Source organism: Parasteatoda tepidariorum, chromosome 4, assembly GCF_043381705.1.
Source record: "Parasteatoda tepidariorum isolate YZ-2023 chromosome 4, CAS_Ptep_4.0, whole genome shotgun sequence".
NCBI classification, from domain to species: domain Eukaryota; kingdom Metazoa; phylum Arthropoda; class Arachnida; order Araneae; family Theridiidae; genus Parasteatoda; species Parasteatoda tepidariorum.
Genome location: NC_092207.1, coordinates 86,667,971 through 86,684,624, shown reverse-complemented (window position 1 = coordinate 86,684,624; position 16,654 = coordinate 86,667,971). Strand labels below are relative to the sequence as shown.

The 16,654-nt window shown below is 28.3% G+C and overlaps 1 protein-coding gene across 1 annotated transcript in view; it reads right to left on the bottom strand.

The window, feature by feature from the left end:
- Positions 1 to 16,654, bottom strand: part of LOC107441590 (rap guanine nucleotide exchange factor 2) — a 137,693-nt gene that overhangs the window by 22,107 nt on the left and 98,932 nt on the right. The window contains exons 3-12 of the mRNA XM_043040036.2: positions 13,312 to 13,476; positions 10,791 to 11,012; positions 9,647 to 9,751; positions 7,577 to 7,767; positions 5,448 to 5,670; positions 4,588 to 4,749; positions 3,785 to 3,892; positions 2,173 to 2,376; positions 503 to 611; positions 128 to 419 (exon numbers count right to left, since the gene is read on the bottom strand). Coding sequence (XP_042895970.1) covers positions 128 to 419; positions 503 to 611; positions 2,173 to 2,376; positions 3,785 to 3,892; positions 4,588 to 4,749; positions 5,448 to 5,670; positions 7,577 to 7,767; positions 9,647 to 9,751; positions 10,791 to 11,012; positions 13,312 to 13,476 — 1,781 coding nt within the window. The remainder of the gene's footprint in view (positions 1 to 127; positions 420 to 502; positions 612 to 2,172; positions 2,377 to 3,784; positions 3,893 to 4,587; positions 4,750 to 5,447; positions 5,671 to 7,576; positions 7,768 to 9,646; positions 9,752 to 10,790; positions 11,013 to 13,311; positions 13,477 to 16,654) is intronic.

The following is a 16,654-nucleotide window of genomic DNA, read 5'->3' as shown; positions in this document are numbered from 1 at the left end:
TGTATTATAATTACTATTTTTTACTTATTGCATTACTATTACAATTACTATTTTTTACTTATTACATTACTATTACAATTACTAGATGAATTTGGTTTACTCTGTATTATAAAAGGCATATACTTACGTATTAAGAGTTCTTGGAATTATATTCATTTTCGCTAGGACTCTAATAAACTTTGCTCGATGGCCTAGCGTTGAATAGCCTTTCTTTTCATTCTCTTTCTTTCCTTCACTGGTTGATCGAAAATTGGAGCCACTCATTTTTGATGTTGGGGAGCCAGGTGTGCCGACTGTTTCGTGCCATTCTGGCTGGGACGATAACCTAGAGCGAGGGTCATGCTGAAGTAAGGAGATTTCCGAAGCCTTGCGACAACGCCGGGTAGTGTTTTCAGGGGCACTCAGCATTTCCTTAAAAGCTAAAACACAAGAAAAAATATCTAATTATGTGCACTGTCTTTAAAACACACGCCTAATAAGAAATGAAATGGAGAATACTCACCAAGAAAATTTGATTTCACGGTAATGCATAGATGAGTGGTCCCCCTCAACAACTCCAAAGCCCTGACGTGGCTCATGACTTCGAAACTCTGGCCATTTACTTCCAATATCTATAAAGCAAAAACATTGATATCATTGAGAATAAAAAGACGGACATCTTTAGTTGTCAGTGGTTTATACATTTTAGAAACGTCTACTTATATTTGATAGCTAATCACCAACAGAAAGTACTCACTCATAAATAGCACAAACAAAGTGCAACAAAGCAACTGCAAAGGGTGCCTATAATTATAAGCCCCATGATGGTATATTTTCCTTTGAGTTCCATTTTTCCAGGATGGAAGGTTAACTGAGTGTAAACAGCATCAAGCTTCAAAAACTGGAACTAACTTGAATGATTCATGAAGCTTAATATAATTACAATTACAGTCAGACCTCTATTTAACGAAGTTGCTAAATACCGATAATAAGTTTGTTATATGGAAAATTCGTTAAATAGAAAATCACCTTTTGAAATACTTTACAGACACAAAACAGGTTTTAAATTCATAAACACTATTCAAATAGCAATTGATACGCCTTTATCTTGTGAACTAGTATCTACTATTTATTTTACAAATCTCAACCATAAAAGAAATCTGCATGGACAGATAGACTAGAGCGAAACATTATCCAGTGTTACACTATCATGCTACATACATTTTAAACTAGAAAAAGCTAAATTTATGTATAAAATTATAGCTGAATTTATTATAGAAGTAATTTTAAACATACATTACCACATGCGTTCATAAGTTTAATTGCTACTGATAAAATCCGTTAATTTTGTCTGAGTTTTTCGTTTAAAATGCAAACAAAAAGGGAAAGGGATTTCACTGCTTTCTCTGAAAGTTAAGTGGCTTCAAAAATCAATTCAAGGTCATATCCTCCATAAAATGCGTTAACAAGTTTAAAATGTTCTGAAAAATTTTGGGAAGTAGGGAAAGCGGATCTCAAAGAAAAGTTCGTTCAATAGAAAATTCACTTTGTTATTTGGAAGTTATTTTACGGCGAAATTTCCAAAATGTTCTCGGTTCCTCGAGAAAAAAAATCGCAAAATAGAGAAATTCGCTAAATGGGAGTTCGTTAAATAGAAGTCCGACTGTACTTGAATGTTGAGTTTAATACCACAACAGCAGAAAGTGGTTAGACTTCATCGGACACAACATGTCACATACTAAACTCAATAAAAACAGCTGGCTTCAAAGTAAAAGGAGAAAAGGAAGAAATGTCATTGAGGAAAAAAATGTAACTAAATATTATTATAATATTTCTTAATTTTCAATCTTGATTACTGATCGGTCATTGATTTTGAAATAATTTAATATCAAGACTACCAAAATATTCCATGCACACAAACCATCAATGATAACAATTTTAAAAAATATCACCTGAAATATTTAAGGGGAGAAAGTTTGCAACTGCAGCCAGGTCAATATTTATTTAAATAGTGACAATGTTATTCTCCTATTATATAGCATATGAAATAATGTGTGAGTTTGAAAAGTTTAACATGAAAACTAATCCAAAAGACGGAAATCATAAGTTTTTTAAAAAAAGGTATGATAACTTTTAAACCATAACAAACTAGTCATTAGGAATTTTTAAAAAAATTAGAAGATTGTAACATACCTGATCACCTCTTTTAAGACCGACTTCTTCAGCTTTTGAGCCTTTATCTACTTTGGAGATAAAAGTAGCAAAACCAGTTTCATATCCTCCCAGAATTGAGAAATGTAACACTTCCTCACGTGTTGACCTGGCTAATGTTATAACTCGAACACGAGCTTTTGTAGAACAAGCTATATTTAATAGCCTTTGTTGCCCCAGCATTTTCTAGTAAAAGAAAACTCTAATATGTTACACATCTTTTATCACAACAACTAACAAACAATAAATAGAACAAATCTTATTTTATTATAAACATGATACAATGTGAACTTAGGAAGGCCACAAAACAATTTCAGCAAATTGAACAAATTCTACAATAAACCATATATTGATTATACTGTATAAACTAAACGTTAGTTCTAAAAATATTTACTTAAAAAAACTGACAATTCATAAGACGGTATATTAGCTTTTCAACTGAAATAACTGAAATTCTGAAATGATCTTTTCTTGTAATTTTAATGCAGGAAATTGATAAAGCTAGTTTTCTGTCTTTGCACATCTTTAAACTACCACTGTAAATAATTGGTAACCCAAACAACGTCATAGAATGGCTCATATAACTGAAAAATAATGTGTTAAAGTTGAAAAATGAAAAATACTCTTTTTTATCATTAAATATTATTTATTTTCCCAATATTAAACGTTTGCACTTGAATAAAACTTGATCTGAGAAGGCCTTTTCAAAGATAAAAACTGTTGTAAAAGAATGATTTGAAAGTTTCATAAAATGCATAAATTTATTATATATTTCTTATAAAAAGTGAAAATGTAGAGTTTGCAGATTCATAATGCGTAAAAAAAAATGGAAAAAAAAGAAAGAAAAAAACAAGGTAAAGAGAAATGTGCAATGACAGCAAGAGGAAGAAACATAAATACTTCTGAATTTTCATAAACTAGAACTAAGAACTCAAGAATTTTCCTTTTATAAATTATTTCCATAGGTTTATGAAATATTCTTTGTTAAATTCGAGTTATGTTCCTAACAACAGGGCTTTTATTTAGTTTCTTGCAACATTTATTTAAAATACCAATTATTTATTTAAAATATCATGGAAAAGTCCAGGATATCACTATATCAGGGCTTGCTTATAAAAAATTAAAAAATTACTGTTTTTAAAAATTAGAGCTTAACATAAGAGTTCCATGTTTAAATAGTAAAAAATTCAAATTTTACAAAACTAACTGCACTTTAAATTCAGATTTATTATCTTCCATTGATGTAATCAAACTGTTCAAATTTTTTTAAACAAAAACAACAACAAAAAATTCTATTACTCTCTGTTGGAAATGAAATGTCCCTGTTTTATTCTTAAAACATAAAATCTACAAAAAGTGAAAGAAAAAGGAGTATATAAGAGTAAATTCCCATTAATTCAAGTGCAAAAAGAGTAAATTCTCATGTTCATAAACAAATTATTGAATTATGTGCATCATATAAATTGCAAAAAATAATAAAAATAATAAGAAGAAGAAGAACAAGCTTTGAAGCATAAGAAATTTCAAGGTTTGGAAAATTTTAAATTATTTAATCAATAAAATGCATTTTCTAAGAAATTCTAAAAATACTAACTTCTCTTTCCAACTTTACTTCGAATTGTTCTAAAAATTCCATCATTCTAACATCAGTTTCAAAATCTGTAAAATGATTGTGGACCCACAAAAGTACAACTCTAGTAACCTAAAAAGAAGATATAATCTTGGTAATGTATTAATTGAAAAGTTCACAGTAAATAAAGTAGGAAGTCAATTTTTCGATAATCTTCAATTGAAGTAAGAAATCATCAATACATCACAAAAATAAAATGAATAGTTATTTAAACTGTAAGCACTTATAGAGAATGCAATTTTAAAATGGTACATACACAACATTACATTTAAAATTCAAATCAGTAATATTTTCAACAAATCTTAAATATCAGTAAAATTTTAAAAATAATTTCTTTCAATTCCGAAATTAGATTTATAAAGAAAATTTATTTTAGAAATAATTTCTAATCCCTTCTTTAATACTCATATTAATGAAGAAATTAGAAATTATTTTTCTGAATACATCAAGTAAAAATTATTTCCAAAGAGCGAAATATTTATTTACAATGAAATAACAAAAACTACATTTAAATGAAATGAATAAAACATTTAAATGAAATGAATAAAACATTTAAATGAAATGAATAAAACTTTTAAATGAAATGTAAAACAGTCATTAAAATAAATTAGTACACAATTATAACTCAACTGTCATTTTATAACCTTTTTAGAAAATCATATTCAAAAAGAATTAAATTTGGCAGTTATTGTGCTATTTTGCTTCATTGAGTTATAAATATAAAACGTTTTCATATCAACTAACAAACCAGAATTTAAGGGACTTACTTTATCCCTATATTTTGGATCATCAAACCAAATAAGAAGATTATCAGCAACAGTTTTACAATCATCGATGAATGTCCGATATGTAAGCAGAAAATCTTCAACGTAGGTAACATCCATTGAATTATCTTCAACTAGTTGAGATAAAAGCCTCTCGGGAGTTCCCTAAAAGATACAAATATAAATTAAGATATTCTGTTCATTTTCATTGATTTTTTTAAAAAAATTAAAAAAATATTCAAATAATATTCACCAAGTTTTCAAACAATATTCACTAAGTCAACAGTATTTGAACATAAGTGTTAATATAAAAAGATCACATAAATCGGATAGATCCTAATCATTTTTAACATCCTGAGTGTTAATTCTGATTTTTTCAGCATTATTAGGGAAGTATCAGTGTAATTTTGATCAGGTGTTTAATGCTTGAAGGGTTAATTTAAAATGTATAAATTCTTTTTAAACATGCCATACATTAAGTAAAATTATTAAACTTATAAAAAAATATAAAATCAATATTTATTTCATGAATAACAGAGCAGCAATGTAAAATATTTTAAACCTGTTAAGAACAGAAATAAAATTAACAGGAGAAAGACTTTTTTAACTCAAAAACTCATTAAATTTGTCAATATATAAAATTGAAAGTTAAACCAAGTAAATAGGGAAATATATTTTCGGATTATTAAAAGTAACATGATCTATTCAATCAATTAATCATTTATTCAATTTTTATTTAATTTAGAAATATATCTAAAAAATAGGAAGAAATAAAAACGATAAAACATGTTCATTTTAAAGTTGTCCATTTAAGAGATTATTAAAGTAAATTTCATTAAGTATAAAATGTGCTTCCAACTTACTCTGATTATAACATGAGCCTTATTACGAGTAGCATCAACTGTCCGTAGTTCTGTGATATATTCTAATTTCCCATTTACTGCATGCCTTTTTATGTTTTCTTCACCTAAATGCAAGATTCGATAATAATCACTTTGTGCAACACACACAAATTGGCAATCTTCAGTTTTTGTTCTCATAACACCTTGTTGATACATTTTTTCCATTGTTGGAGTGATACCAAAGCTAGAAAAGAATGGACATTATTAAAAGATATTTGGATTGAATAACTCTATTTACAGCAACAACGGAACAGTCTCAATAATAAGCAGGATATACATGCAGTTATCTGATAATAATATTGTGCGGATCTAAACATAAAGGAATGGGACTTAAGAAAGACTAAGCTTTTATGTGAATTTTCCCAATTAAATGTTAAGAATCTTTTTCCAATCCAGTTCTCAAAATTAAAGTACAATATTTGGTATAAATTGTCTTAGTTGGGTACTTGCAGTTCAAGAAGATCACGGATACCCACACGTGACCTATGTCGCCAGTGCCAGCTGATCATTTATGAACAAGGTGGTGTGTTAGTTAGAATGTTAATCAACATGAAGTTACTACAACAGAAGAAAATACAGCAATGTATCACTCATCGAATTTGTTAAAATATAATTCTTCTTCGTCTACATCTTTTAGTTAACTTAGATTTATTATTTTTGTATTTTATTGTAACCAGGGGTCTGGTTTGTTTAGGTTTTTATGAAAGGTACCAATTTTGAGAAAATTTAGACATAATTTGAGAAAATTAAAAATTACATTAAATACATACATTAATTACAACACAAAAATATAGTAAATTTTATATATATTTTTCCCCATATGTTCAAAAATAATTTTGCTGTTGTAAAATTTTGGGCTTAAAATTGTATCCAAATTTAAAAATCCATAAAAATTATTGTCCATTGTTAAATTTCAACTTGAATTTAAAAAAAACAACAACATGCATTTAACAGTACTTCCACTAAAGGTTATTTTCATTATGAGAACATTTCCCACAAGGTCATATTGAAAAAAGTATCACAGAGAAAAAAAAGTTTCTTAAAAAAATAATGGTCTGAACGAATTTAGAACAATGTTCGAATGTTTAGAATAATGATCGAATTTCAACTTCCTGTAAAGTTTACAGAGGGGGTGCCTCTGCGTCTAATTTTTATAAAAAAGCTCGTTATGATATGGCGTCAGCGACCGGTTAGGCTTACCGGTCGCTACAGCACTATCTGACCAAGCATGCGCTACCTATTCGTACATGCGGAATTAACCAAGGATTTATCGTTTCTTACGGGGATAAAAAAACAAAATTTTAAGAGGAGGGGAGGGGAAGCTTTGAACTTGCTTTTTCAAAAGTATTTTGTGAAACTACCATTTTTCATAAAGTTGAATTTGTGAAGGTACCGCTAAAAGGTAGTAAATTTGCCCTGGACAAACCCCTGGTATTTTTGTATTCTGTACCTGGCAACTTCAATGCATAATTAATTTGTTTATGTTCTACATGGCTACACGGCCTGTCTTGGTTGTTAAGTTAGAAACATAAAGTGAAAGAATTTATATTTTTGTGAAAGAATATAGAATGGAAAGCACAGTTGCTAATGTAAAAAAATTTCACATTTCAACAACCAATCAGAATCGAGATACTCACACTACAACACTTGAAGGCATCCAATTATTAAAAATTAATAAAAAATCTAACTTAACAAACTAGAAGCTCAGAAAGGAGCCCGATAGTAAAAAGACAAAATCAAGTGATCTTTTAAATTAAGAATTTTTCCGTCTGTCAGCATCGAAACATATATTACATCTGTCAGGGAAGTCTAAGGGATGATTCGGTAGCAGGAAAATGTTAAAGCTCTCTTGAAATCGAGACATTTTTTTAGAATGCAGAAAAAAAGCATCTATCATTTTTTTTTTATTGTAAATTTAATCACACAAAAAATAATTTCTGAAAAAATTCTAACCTTAGAAGGGGCTGTGGTCCTTCATTTATAAAATGTGAGGGGTCAAAAGCCATTTTATGTACTCCCAGTTCTAGGATTTTATTAGAATTCACAACTAATGATAAGGAAATGAAGAATGGAAGTAAAAATATATTTACCTATCACCAATTTGTAATTCTTTAAGTTCGCCATTGGAAGACTCGATTTCTACGACTCCATTGACAATTACTGACCAAGAATCTAATTCCTCACCATCATTCATTACCACCACTCCTGGCTTTTCCACCACAGCAAACACCATAACAGCACACAGCGCTTTTCTCACAGTAAGTGTCATGTTAGCAAATGCCTGAAAATATTGATACACATTATTAAATATATGTACTAATTCTAGAGAGAGAGGAGGAACATAAAAATTAAGAGATGTTTTGGCATGACTGTTTATGGGTAGAAAATGGAGGGAGGTTTTTAATTTGTACGACCATTTGTTCAATTCGGTGCAAACCTAGTATGGTTCAGTGCAGTTTTTAAAAAAATACTTGTTCACAGTAAAGTGCTTTTAATGAAGAGCAGAATATGATTAAAAAAATGGTACAGAAAGAGCGAAGTTAGAATTTCAGGAAATGATTTTATTTTATTTTGTAACCAGCATTGAAAAGCCGACCCAATTCAGAGTTTAAGACTATTAATATTCAATTCTGTAGCTTTGGAATGATGAACCCAACCCAGAAGACAAGAGAGCTGCTAGATCAAGCATTGGGGCAGTAAGGGGATTCGAACATGTGAATTGCCTATCTTTGAGAATATTTTACATCTGCATTGTGGATGGAGCGAGTCGGGAGCGAGAATTTATATCAACCAACCATTGTTGGGATTCGTACATGGGTTACCGTATTAGGAAGCGAACTCTCTACCCTTTGAGCCAACATGGCTCTTAGGTTAGGATAGATAAGATCTGTGGCCTGTTTTTTTTTTTTTTTTTATAAATACCTCGAATAATATTGAAGTGCCTAGAATAATATTGAAACCTGGAATAATATTGAAGTGCAATTGGGAAGCCTCACAATTGTTAAACTTGTGAACTCAAAATAAAAATAGTTGATATTAAAAATTTAAACAAGAGAAAAATATATGATGCAGCATTGGCCAGGTCTGTGTTTACTCTAAAGAACATAAATATTAAGTTTGTATTAATTGTACGTTTAAACTTATGAAAGAAGATAAATTTAAACATTTTTGGTGCGTTCGTGATCTTATTTATTCAGTGTTTCTAATTTGAAAGAAGTTATTAAAACAACAATTTATGTTCATAGAAGAAAACTCTCTTCCATTTAAAAGAATATACAGTAGAGTCCTAACTATCCGAGCCCAGATTATCCAAGTTTCTGCCTTAATCGAGCTATCAAATATTTCAAGGACTTTTTTTTTTGTTCTAATTAATTTTCTATTTTTAAAACTAACGCCGAAAAAAAAATCTGAATTTTATCGTCCAAACAGTCAGGAAAACAAAATACAACAGCTTGATCTGATAAAATTATCCATAATATCGTCAGTAATGAAATGAACGATGAAAATCAACATATAAAAATCTCTCATATAGGTGGACTAAAAGCTATCGAAAGTGCTATTGAATATATAGAACAACAAGAAGCGATACCAACCTTCTTGTTAATCATAAAAAATGGCAAAACATTACTGCAAAAAAGTATCTAAATAATGTAAAACAAAAAAACCATTAAGGACTTTTTTTAAGTAAAAACTCTTTAATTTTTGTAAAGTATGCTCTTTAGCTGTCTTTAAGTAAGCTTTTTAATTATAATATGAATTCTATGTGGTAATTTATCACATAAATTTTGTGTTTGCTAAATACATTACATTTATACCTACTCTTTTTCAATCCTTTTTTATACTCTCCGCTTACTGAGTTTATCGGTAATCCGAGTTAGTCACGTTAAGTATTAACTCAGATAATCGGGAATCTACTATATTTACATTATACTTGAAAATGATAAAAAAAAGTTAGGCTAGTAACACATTTACTAATTACAGCTCAATCAAAATACTTAACTTAATGACAATATTGAAAAAAAAATCACAATCAAGGAATTTAAAAAAAATCAAAATTTGAAAAATAAATACAAAAATTAAGCATTCTAGTTGAATTAAAAGAGTTCCGGATAGTTTAAGGCAGCTATAATTCTCATGAAACAATAAAAAATAATACTAACAGGCAAGTGCTGCATATACTCAAGGATTATGCCAACATCTTCATCAGTGCGAAGAGCAGGGTCTTTCTCAAGACATTCTCTCACAGTGTCCCTCACGGTCAAACTCTAGTAAAATAAAATTACTTCTATTAAATTTACACATAATTTATGATTTAAAATAAAAATACTTATTCATAAGTTAAATCCAATAGATATACAGATATATATTTTATTTGTGTATGATATGATAGCATGATTAAAATGTTTGTTTCAAAACAGCAAAAGAATAAAATAACAAATATTCTCTTAATCTTTAATTAATATCAACGTTAGAAAAAATTATCAATAACCACTTTTAATATTTTTCATAAACTCATTACTATCCTTCTTATTAAAATAATATTTCTTAACATAAATTCTTAAATAAGAGTAAAATTTAACAGCAAGGTGTGCGCTTTTTAAAATTCTTACTAACTCACAAGTTTCTATTCTAAATAAAAAGTACACTCTTTAAAATTTGATTTTAATAAGAAAGGAAAGATATTGAAGAATAAAAACTGGCATGAAATGCATGATTTTTCATTAAAACTTCTTTATAGCTCCATACACAAAACTAGGAACCTACGCATTTAAGGAAAAACGAACATAAAAAGGGGAAACTTGTCCTCTCTGAAATAAAAATAATTACAATTTTTTTTAAGTCTATTTTTATCTGTTATTAAATGATGCTTATAGAGATTAAGTGATGATTTTAGAGAAAAATCTTTTTATACTTCAGTCTCTGGTTTTATAAATAACAATAATAACAAAACTGATTCATTACTGATTCATTCATGAAAACTGATTGATTAGAATGCTCTTCCTCAGGCAACTACTCTAGGATATCCTTGATTTAGAAAATCATACATGATGAAACATGTATGATTTTCATTACATTATATGTCACTTATATAAATTGTTCTAAATGTTACAAGTTTCACTGTGTTAATTATTTATCTCTAACTCATTATAACTCCAAACTTTCTATTAACAATGATAAATTTTGAATGATGTGATGATAGAACTTTCAAGATTCAACTTAAATTTCTTACTTTAAGGTGATACATCAAACTGGAATAAAGAAAATTAAATCAACTACTGAATATTAAGATAGTAAAAAATATACCTCCATGGATTCTGTGAGTTCCTCCTCCTCATCTGAATCAACAATGCTCTCAACCAAGCCACTGAGATCCACATCTTGATCATCCAAGGATACTGATTGTACTGACTGCATGGTATCAGATCCAGAATAAGCAGATGATGTATCACTTCCATGAGAGCTTCGATTAGATTTACTCAAGACACTCCCTCTTTGGAGCAAAGGATGAGTAAAATCCATTGAGTACTGAAAATACAAGAAAATTTTGATCAAGGGTAAAAAAGAAAAAGAAAAAAACTTTTTTTTTTTTGCAACAAGATATTTACTTTATTACAGACGCAGTTAACAATAACTACTTTTTCTTCAATGTAGTAATTGCAAACTACTTTCACAATAGTTACTACTTCTAGAAAACGAGCTCAGCCAGAGAACTTTAAAGTTGTAATTACAAACTACTTTCAAAATACAGTCACTACTTTAAAAAAATGAACTTTGATTGAACTTAATGTTAAAAATTGTTTTGAATAAAAAAAATTGCCTTATTTAAACATCGAGGAATTATTAAGAAATATTTATTCGTGTTTGTATGAGTCAGTTTGTTATTCCAAACAATTTTTTACAAATTCATTCTTTTAATCTTCAAATTTCTATGGCTTTCTTGACAAATATTTTATTTAAGAAATGCTAGAAAATTTTCAGATGTTGGCAATTTTGTTAAGTGCTTAATTCTCCTTTATTCCCATTAAGATATAAAGTACATCAAAAATTACAGATTAAAATATATTACATACCATTTAAATGACATAAATGTATTCTTTTACCTTTATATGAGTGTATGCTTATGGATGAAGGTACGACTTAAGTGATGAAGTAGCAATTATTCATAATTTCATAATGACTATGTTTTTTTTAAATTTACTATCAGCGGTAGCATATCTTTAAAAATATTTACCTTTCGCTCGAATAATTTTGCTGTTAGCCTGTGTAATTATTAATAACAGAAATTTCTCATTATTTAAAAGAATATAAAATGTGTTATTCCTTTTTACACTTTTATTTTTACTAATCATTAATCATTTTATTAGTGTTTTTTAACTATTTATACGTTTACCATAAAATATTAATCTGTATATATTATATTATCTGTAATATTAATAAATATTTACCATAAAATATTAATCTGTTTTGAATAGGTAATGTTACTATTGTAAGTAAAATTAAATAGACTGGACACTGTAGGAAAAGAACAGTATTATTGAGGTCTCTCTAAACAAAGAAGGAAAAATAGCTTTACAAATATTTTATATTTGTAAAACAACTCAGTATTTTTAATTTATTTATTTTTTTGAAATATAATCCCAATCTTGCATACAATAATTTATAAAATTAAACACAAATTTATATATCAATAACTTTTTAAATTACGTTATTCCAAACACTAACTTTCTAAACCAATATCAAAGAAATTATATGTATTAAAAAAAATAATATATAAAATATAATTCTTCATATCTTTGATTTACCATAAAATATTAATCAGTTAGTAATAATAGTTTCAAAAGAAAAATGTGTTAGTCTCTAAAAACAATTTTAATTATAATTTTGCTATTAACTAACAAAAAATGAAATAAAAAATTACAAAATAATATAATGAAAGGAAACAAAATAATTTAAATCAAACGTTTGTATTTTAGTCAACTTAAAGGAAAATGCACGAAAATCCCTTCAAAAGAAAGCGTTGGACAAACCTATTTTGTTATGCTATTGATGATGATAAAAAAAAAAGAATAATTATGAAATGTAATTAATCTAAAAGTAGTTTTACTTGAAGTGAATGTTTCATAGCTTAGCTGGCCTAAATTATTAAATTTATTATATAAATTATAATAGGTAAATTTATTTGCATATGAAAATAAATGTTTACATGTATGTAAAGAATAAATATTTAAAAAAAATAATTTAAATGTACCTACATCTTCATTAGAGCTCAAAATTAACAGCAGTCTGTTGGTCCGAGATTACAAATTTTCACTCTATATATCATAAAATAAAATAGCAGAAGTCCCTCGAACCAACATTAGATGAGAAAGTGGTGCCATAATATTTAGTATTCATAATTTCGAGTTTACTGTTTTCCACTGTGTTTTGCCTCAAAATAGCATATGGCACCATAATTGCGATATTACACATTCTGTGTATTGTAATTTATTACTTGAATTCACATTAACTTTTAAAAAAAAATCTAACAGAGACAGGTAAACAAACCAGTGAAAATGTGTGCAAATGAGTAATACATTACTGATCCCGTTGGAATAAATTTTCTTAATTTCTACCTCTGTACATATATAAGGAAAAATACAGTTTTACATTTAAGTTATTTATTTGCTTAGATAGGTAGTGAAGACATATGTTTCGGTGATAGGTTAAAAATTAAATTTAATATGCAATCATTTTATATAAAATTATGTAAAGCGTTAAGTAAATTTTGATTAAAAGACTTAATTCTATAAGAAAGATTATCAGAGTGACTGTGACTAATACTTACTAGTGTTGTCCTTTGTCCATTGTGATTGTGCATGAGATCATCAGAAGAAAGCAGATCTGGACTCATAGGGGAGCCTTCTTCCTGATCCAGAGACAGCATCTTCTCCAGACTTATAGCCGGACAGGAGGGTCTCATGAAAACGCTGTTTTCGGATCGGAAATCCGACTGAAAGGGAAAGGAAAAAAACATTTAGAATGAAGTTTTTCATAACACATTGAAGGGTAAAGGTCATAGGTTCAAAATCATGTTAATTAAATTTTTGTATTATACACTAAATGTTTAATTGAATTTGAATACAGCATCCAAACGTGATGAAAAATCTATAAAATGTAACAACTTACAAAATACTTAAATAATATTGATTTATTATTTCTACAAATGACAAAACAAAAGAAAAAAAAAACTGTAGGAATTAAATATTTTTATGAAAAAAATTCCAGTTTAGAAACAAATCTCGTTTTATCTATTTCAGCCATCAATTTCTATAAATACAAATGTTAAAATGTATTTTTAAAAAAAGTCAATGAAGCTTATATTACAGTGTAAAACTATTGATTATAATTTTTATTTATATTTCAACTTTTCATTTTTTAACTTATTTTAACTTTTCTTAATTATTTTAAGAATAGAATGTGATAGGAACAACAAATTTAATTAACTCAATTCAAAACACTTTATATAATACTTATGCCATACTGTATTATATAAAATAAGAAAGAAAATTTTTAATAGCCTAAAGTATCACCACAATTAAAAAGCTCCGTAAGTAACAAAAATCTAAAATATATATACTAAAAAAAATTAAGAATGACTTATAGTTTTATCAGAAAAACTACAAATTATATGTTTCATTTAAAAATACCAAACTTCATAAAATTTTTAAAAAAAAGCTAATAATTTATTAAAAGCTTATAACAAAGACATTTCATTTTAAACCGTAAGCCATTTCATAACTTATTCATCTCTGAAATTAAAGGCAAGTTAATAACAATAAAAATATATCAAAAAAGATTTTTAAAAAATTGACAAACCATTATTCTTGAAATTCACATTCTTCAAAACCATTAAAAAATCAACATATAAATAAACAACTTTTTTTTCTATTGATTCCAGTTTAAACTAATAATCAATAGACTATTTTCATAATCCCATTTTTTGTTTCGTAATTTGAATGAAAATAATGAGCTCAAACTATGAAAGAATAATTACAGTAATGTATCAGGCACCAATCACACCTCGAGCTTTCAGTAACTAAGGAAATCATAGCAAAACGTAGGAGCCCCATCAAAGGAAACAAAAAGGAAGTGAGTCAGTTAGCGTCATAAAATAAGGTTAATTTCCTCACTCTAATTTTAGATTTATGACAAAAATTACAATTTTTTCCGAATTTCTTAGAAGAAATTCCCTTTATAGTTATTTCATTGAATTAGATGGCAGAAGTTGAATGAAAATGTCAACAGGTGTAAATTTTTTTTCGTTTTTCAAATCTATCACTTATAATCAGAAGCAGATCTATGGTATTAAATAAATAATCCCAAAAAACTCAAGCGGTAATATATAGCCTGATTAAAAACTTTATACACTTCAAAAGTATAGAGATGTTAAAAGCGTTTCAAAAATAGAGGCACATTATCAAGACTTGACGTGAATAAAATTTCATATCACTTTTGCTTTTTCACATTCACGTCTGACAAGTCTTGAAAATGAGCGCCTAAAATTTTTTCCTACAATATTTAGTATATTAAAAAAAGAATGAATTATTAAAGTTAAAATAAATGAAATTTTAATTATAAAAATATTCCCGATGTACCATTCACTACAGCTGGGAAGGAACCACTTATTCATATGAATATATTTGAGGTACCATCAAAGGAACTATTCCGCCCATATACATAGAAGCATGCTGGACAATTACACAAATTTCGCTCAAGTCATTAATTGACCATCGAAAAACTTTAGCTATAAATTAATTATACAGTTAATAAAGCATACATAGCATAGTTAATGGATTTTCCCATCATGACTGCCAATTTCCGAGATTAATTCGAAACAACATTATTTAAGATCAGCGAAGGAACTAATTATAATGGGCGATTCATATGAATATATTTGAAGTACCATCAAAGGAACTATTTCGCCCATATAACAGTTGGGCTGAAAAGTTCGTAGGCTAACATAGAAAAAAAAATTTTTTTGATAAAATTCCATTTTATTATTCAATATAGTTTCCCTTAAGGGCGATACAACGATTATAGCGGTCATATAATTTTTCGATACCATTTTTATAGTACGATTTGTCTTTAGCCTCAAAATAGGCCTTTGTTTCGGTGATCACTTCTTCATCGGCGCCAAATTTCTTTCCAGCAAGCATTCTCTTGAGGTCTGAGAACAGGAAAGAGTTGCTGGGGACCAGATCTGGAGAATACGGTGGATGCGGAAGCAATTCGAAGATCAATTCATATAATTTTGCAATCGTTTTCATTGACTTGTGACACGGTGCATTGTCTTGATGAAACAGCACTTTCTTCTTTTTCAAATGGGGCCGTTTTTCTGCGAGTTCGTAGTTCAAACGCTTCAATAACGCTATGTAATAGTCGCTGTTGATGGTTTTTCCCTTTTCAAGATAGTCAATGAATATTATACCATGAGTATCCCAAAATACTGATGCCATAACTTTGCCAGCTGACTGTTGCGCCTTTTCACGCTTTGGAGTTGGTTCGTCTCGTGCAGTTCACTCGGCTGACGGTCGGTTGGACTCCGGTGTGAAATTATGGAGCCATGTTTCACCCATTGTCCCATATTGACGCATAAATTCGGGTTTATTACGATTAAACACAGCTCAGAATCATCAATTCGTTGTTGTTTTTGTCCAATTGTTGTTTTTGTCCAATTCCAAACAAAATTATTTAAGATAAGCGAAGGGACTAATTACAATGGGCGATTCATATGAATATATTTGAAGTACCATCAAAGGAACTATTTCGCCCAGAAGCATGTCGAACAATTACACAAATATATTCGCTGAAAAAATTAATTGACCATCGAAGAACTTTAGCTACAAATTAATTATACAGTTAATAAAGCACACATAGCATAGTTAATGGATTTTCCCAATTTTCTCATCATGACTATCAATTTCTGAGATCAATTCGAAACAAAATTATTTAAAATAAGCGAAGTACTTAATTATAATAGGCGATTCATATGAATATATTTGAAGTACCATCAAAGGAACTATTCCGCCCAGAAGCATGTCGAACAATTACACAAATATATTTGCTGAAGTCATTAATTGACCATCGAAGAACTTTAGCTATGAATTAATTATACAGTTAATAAAGCA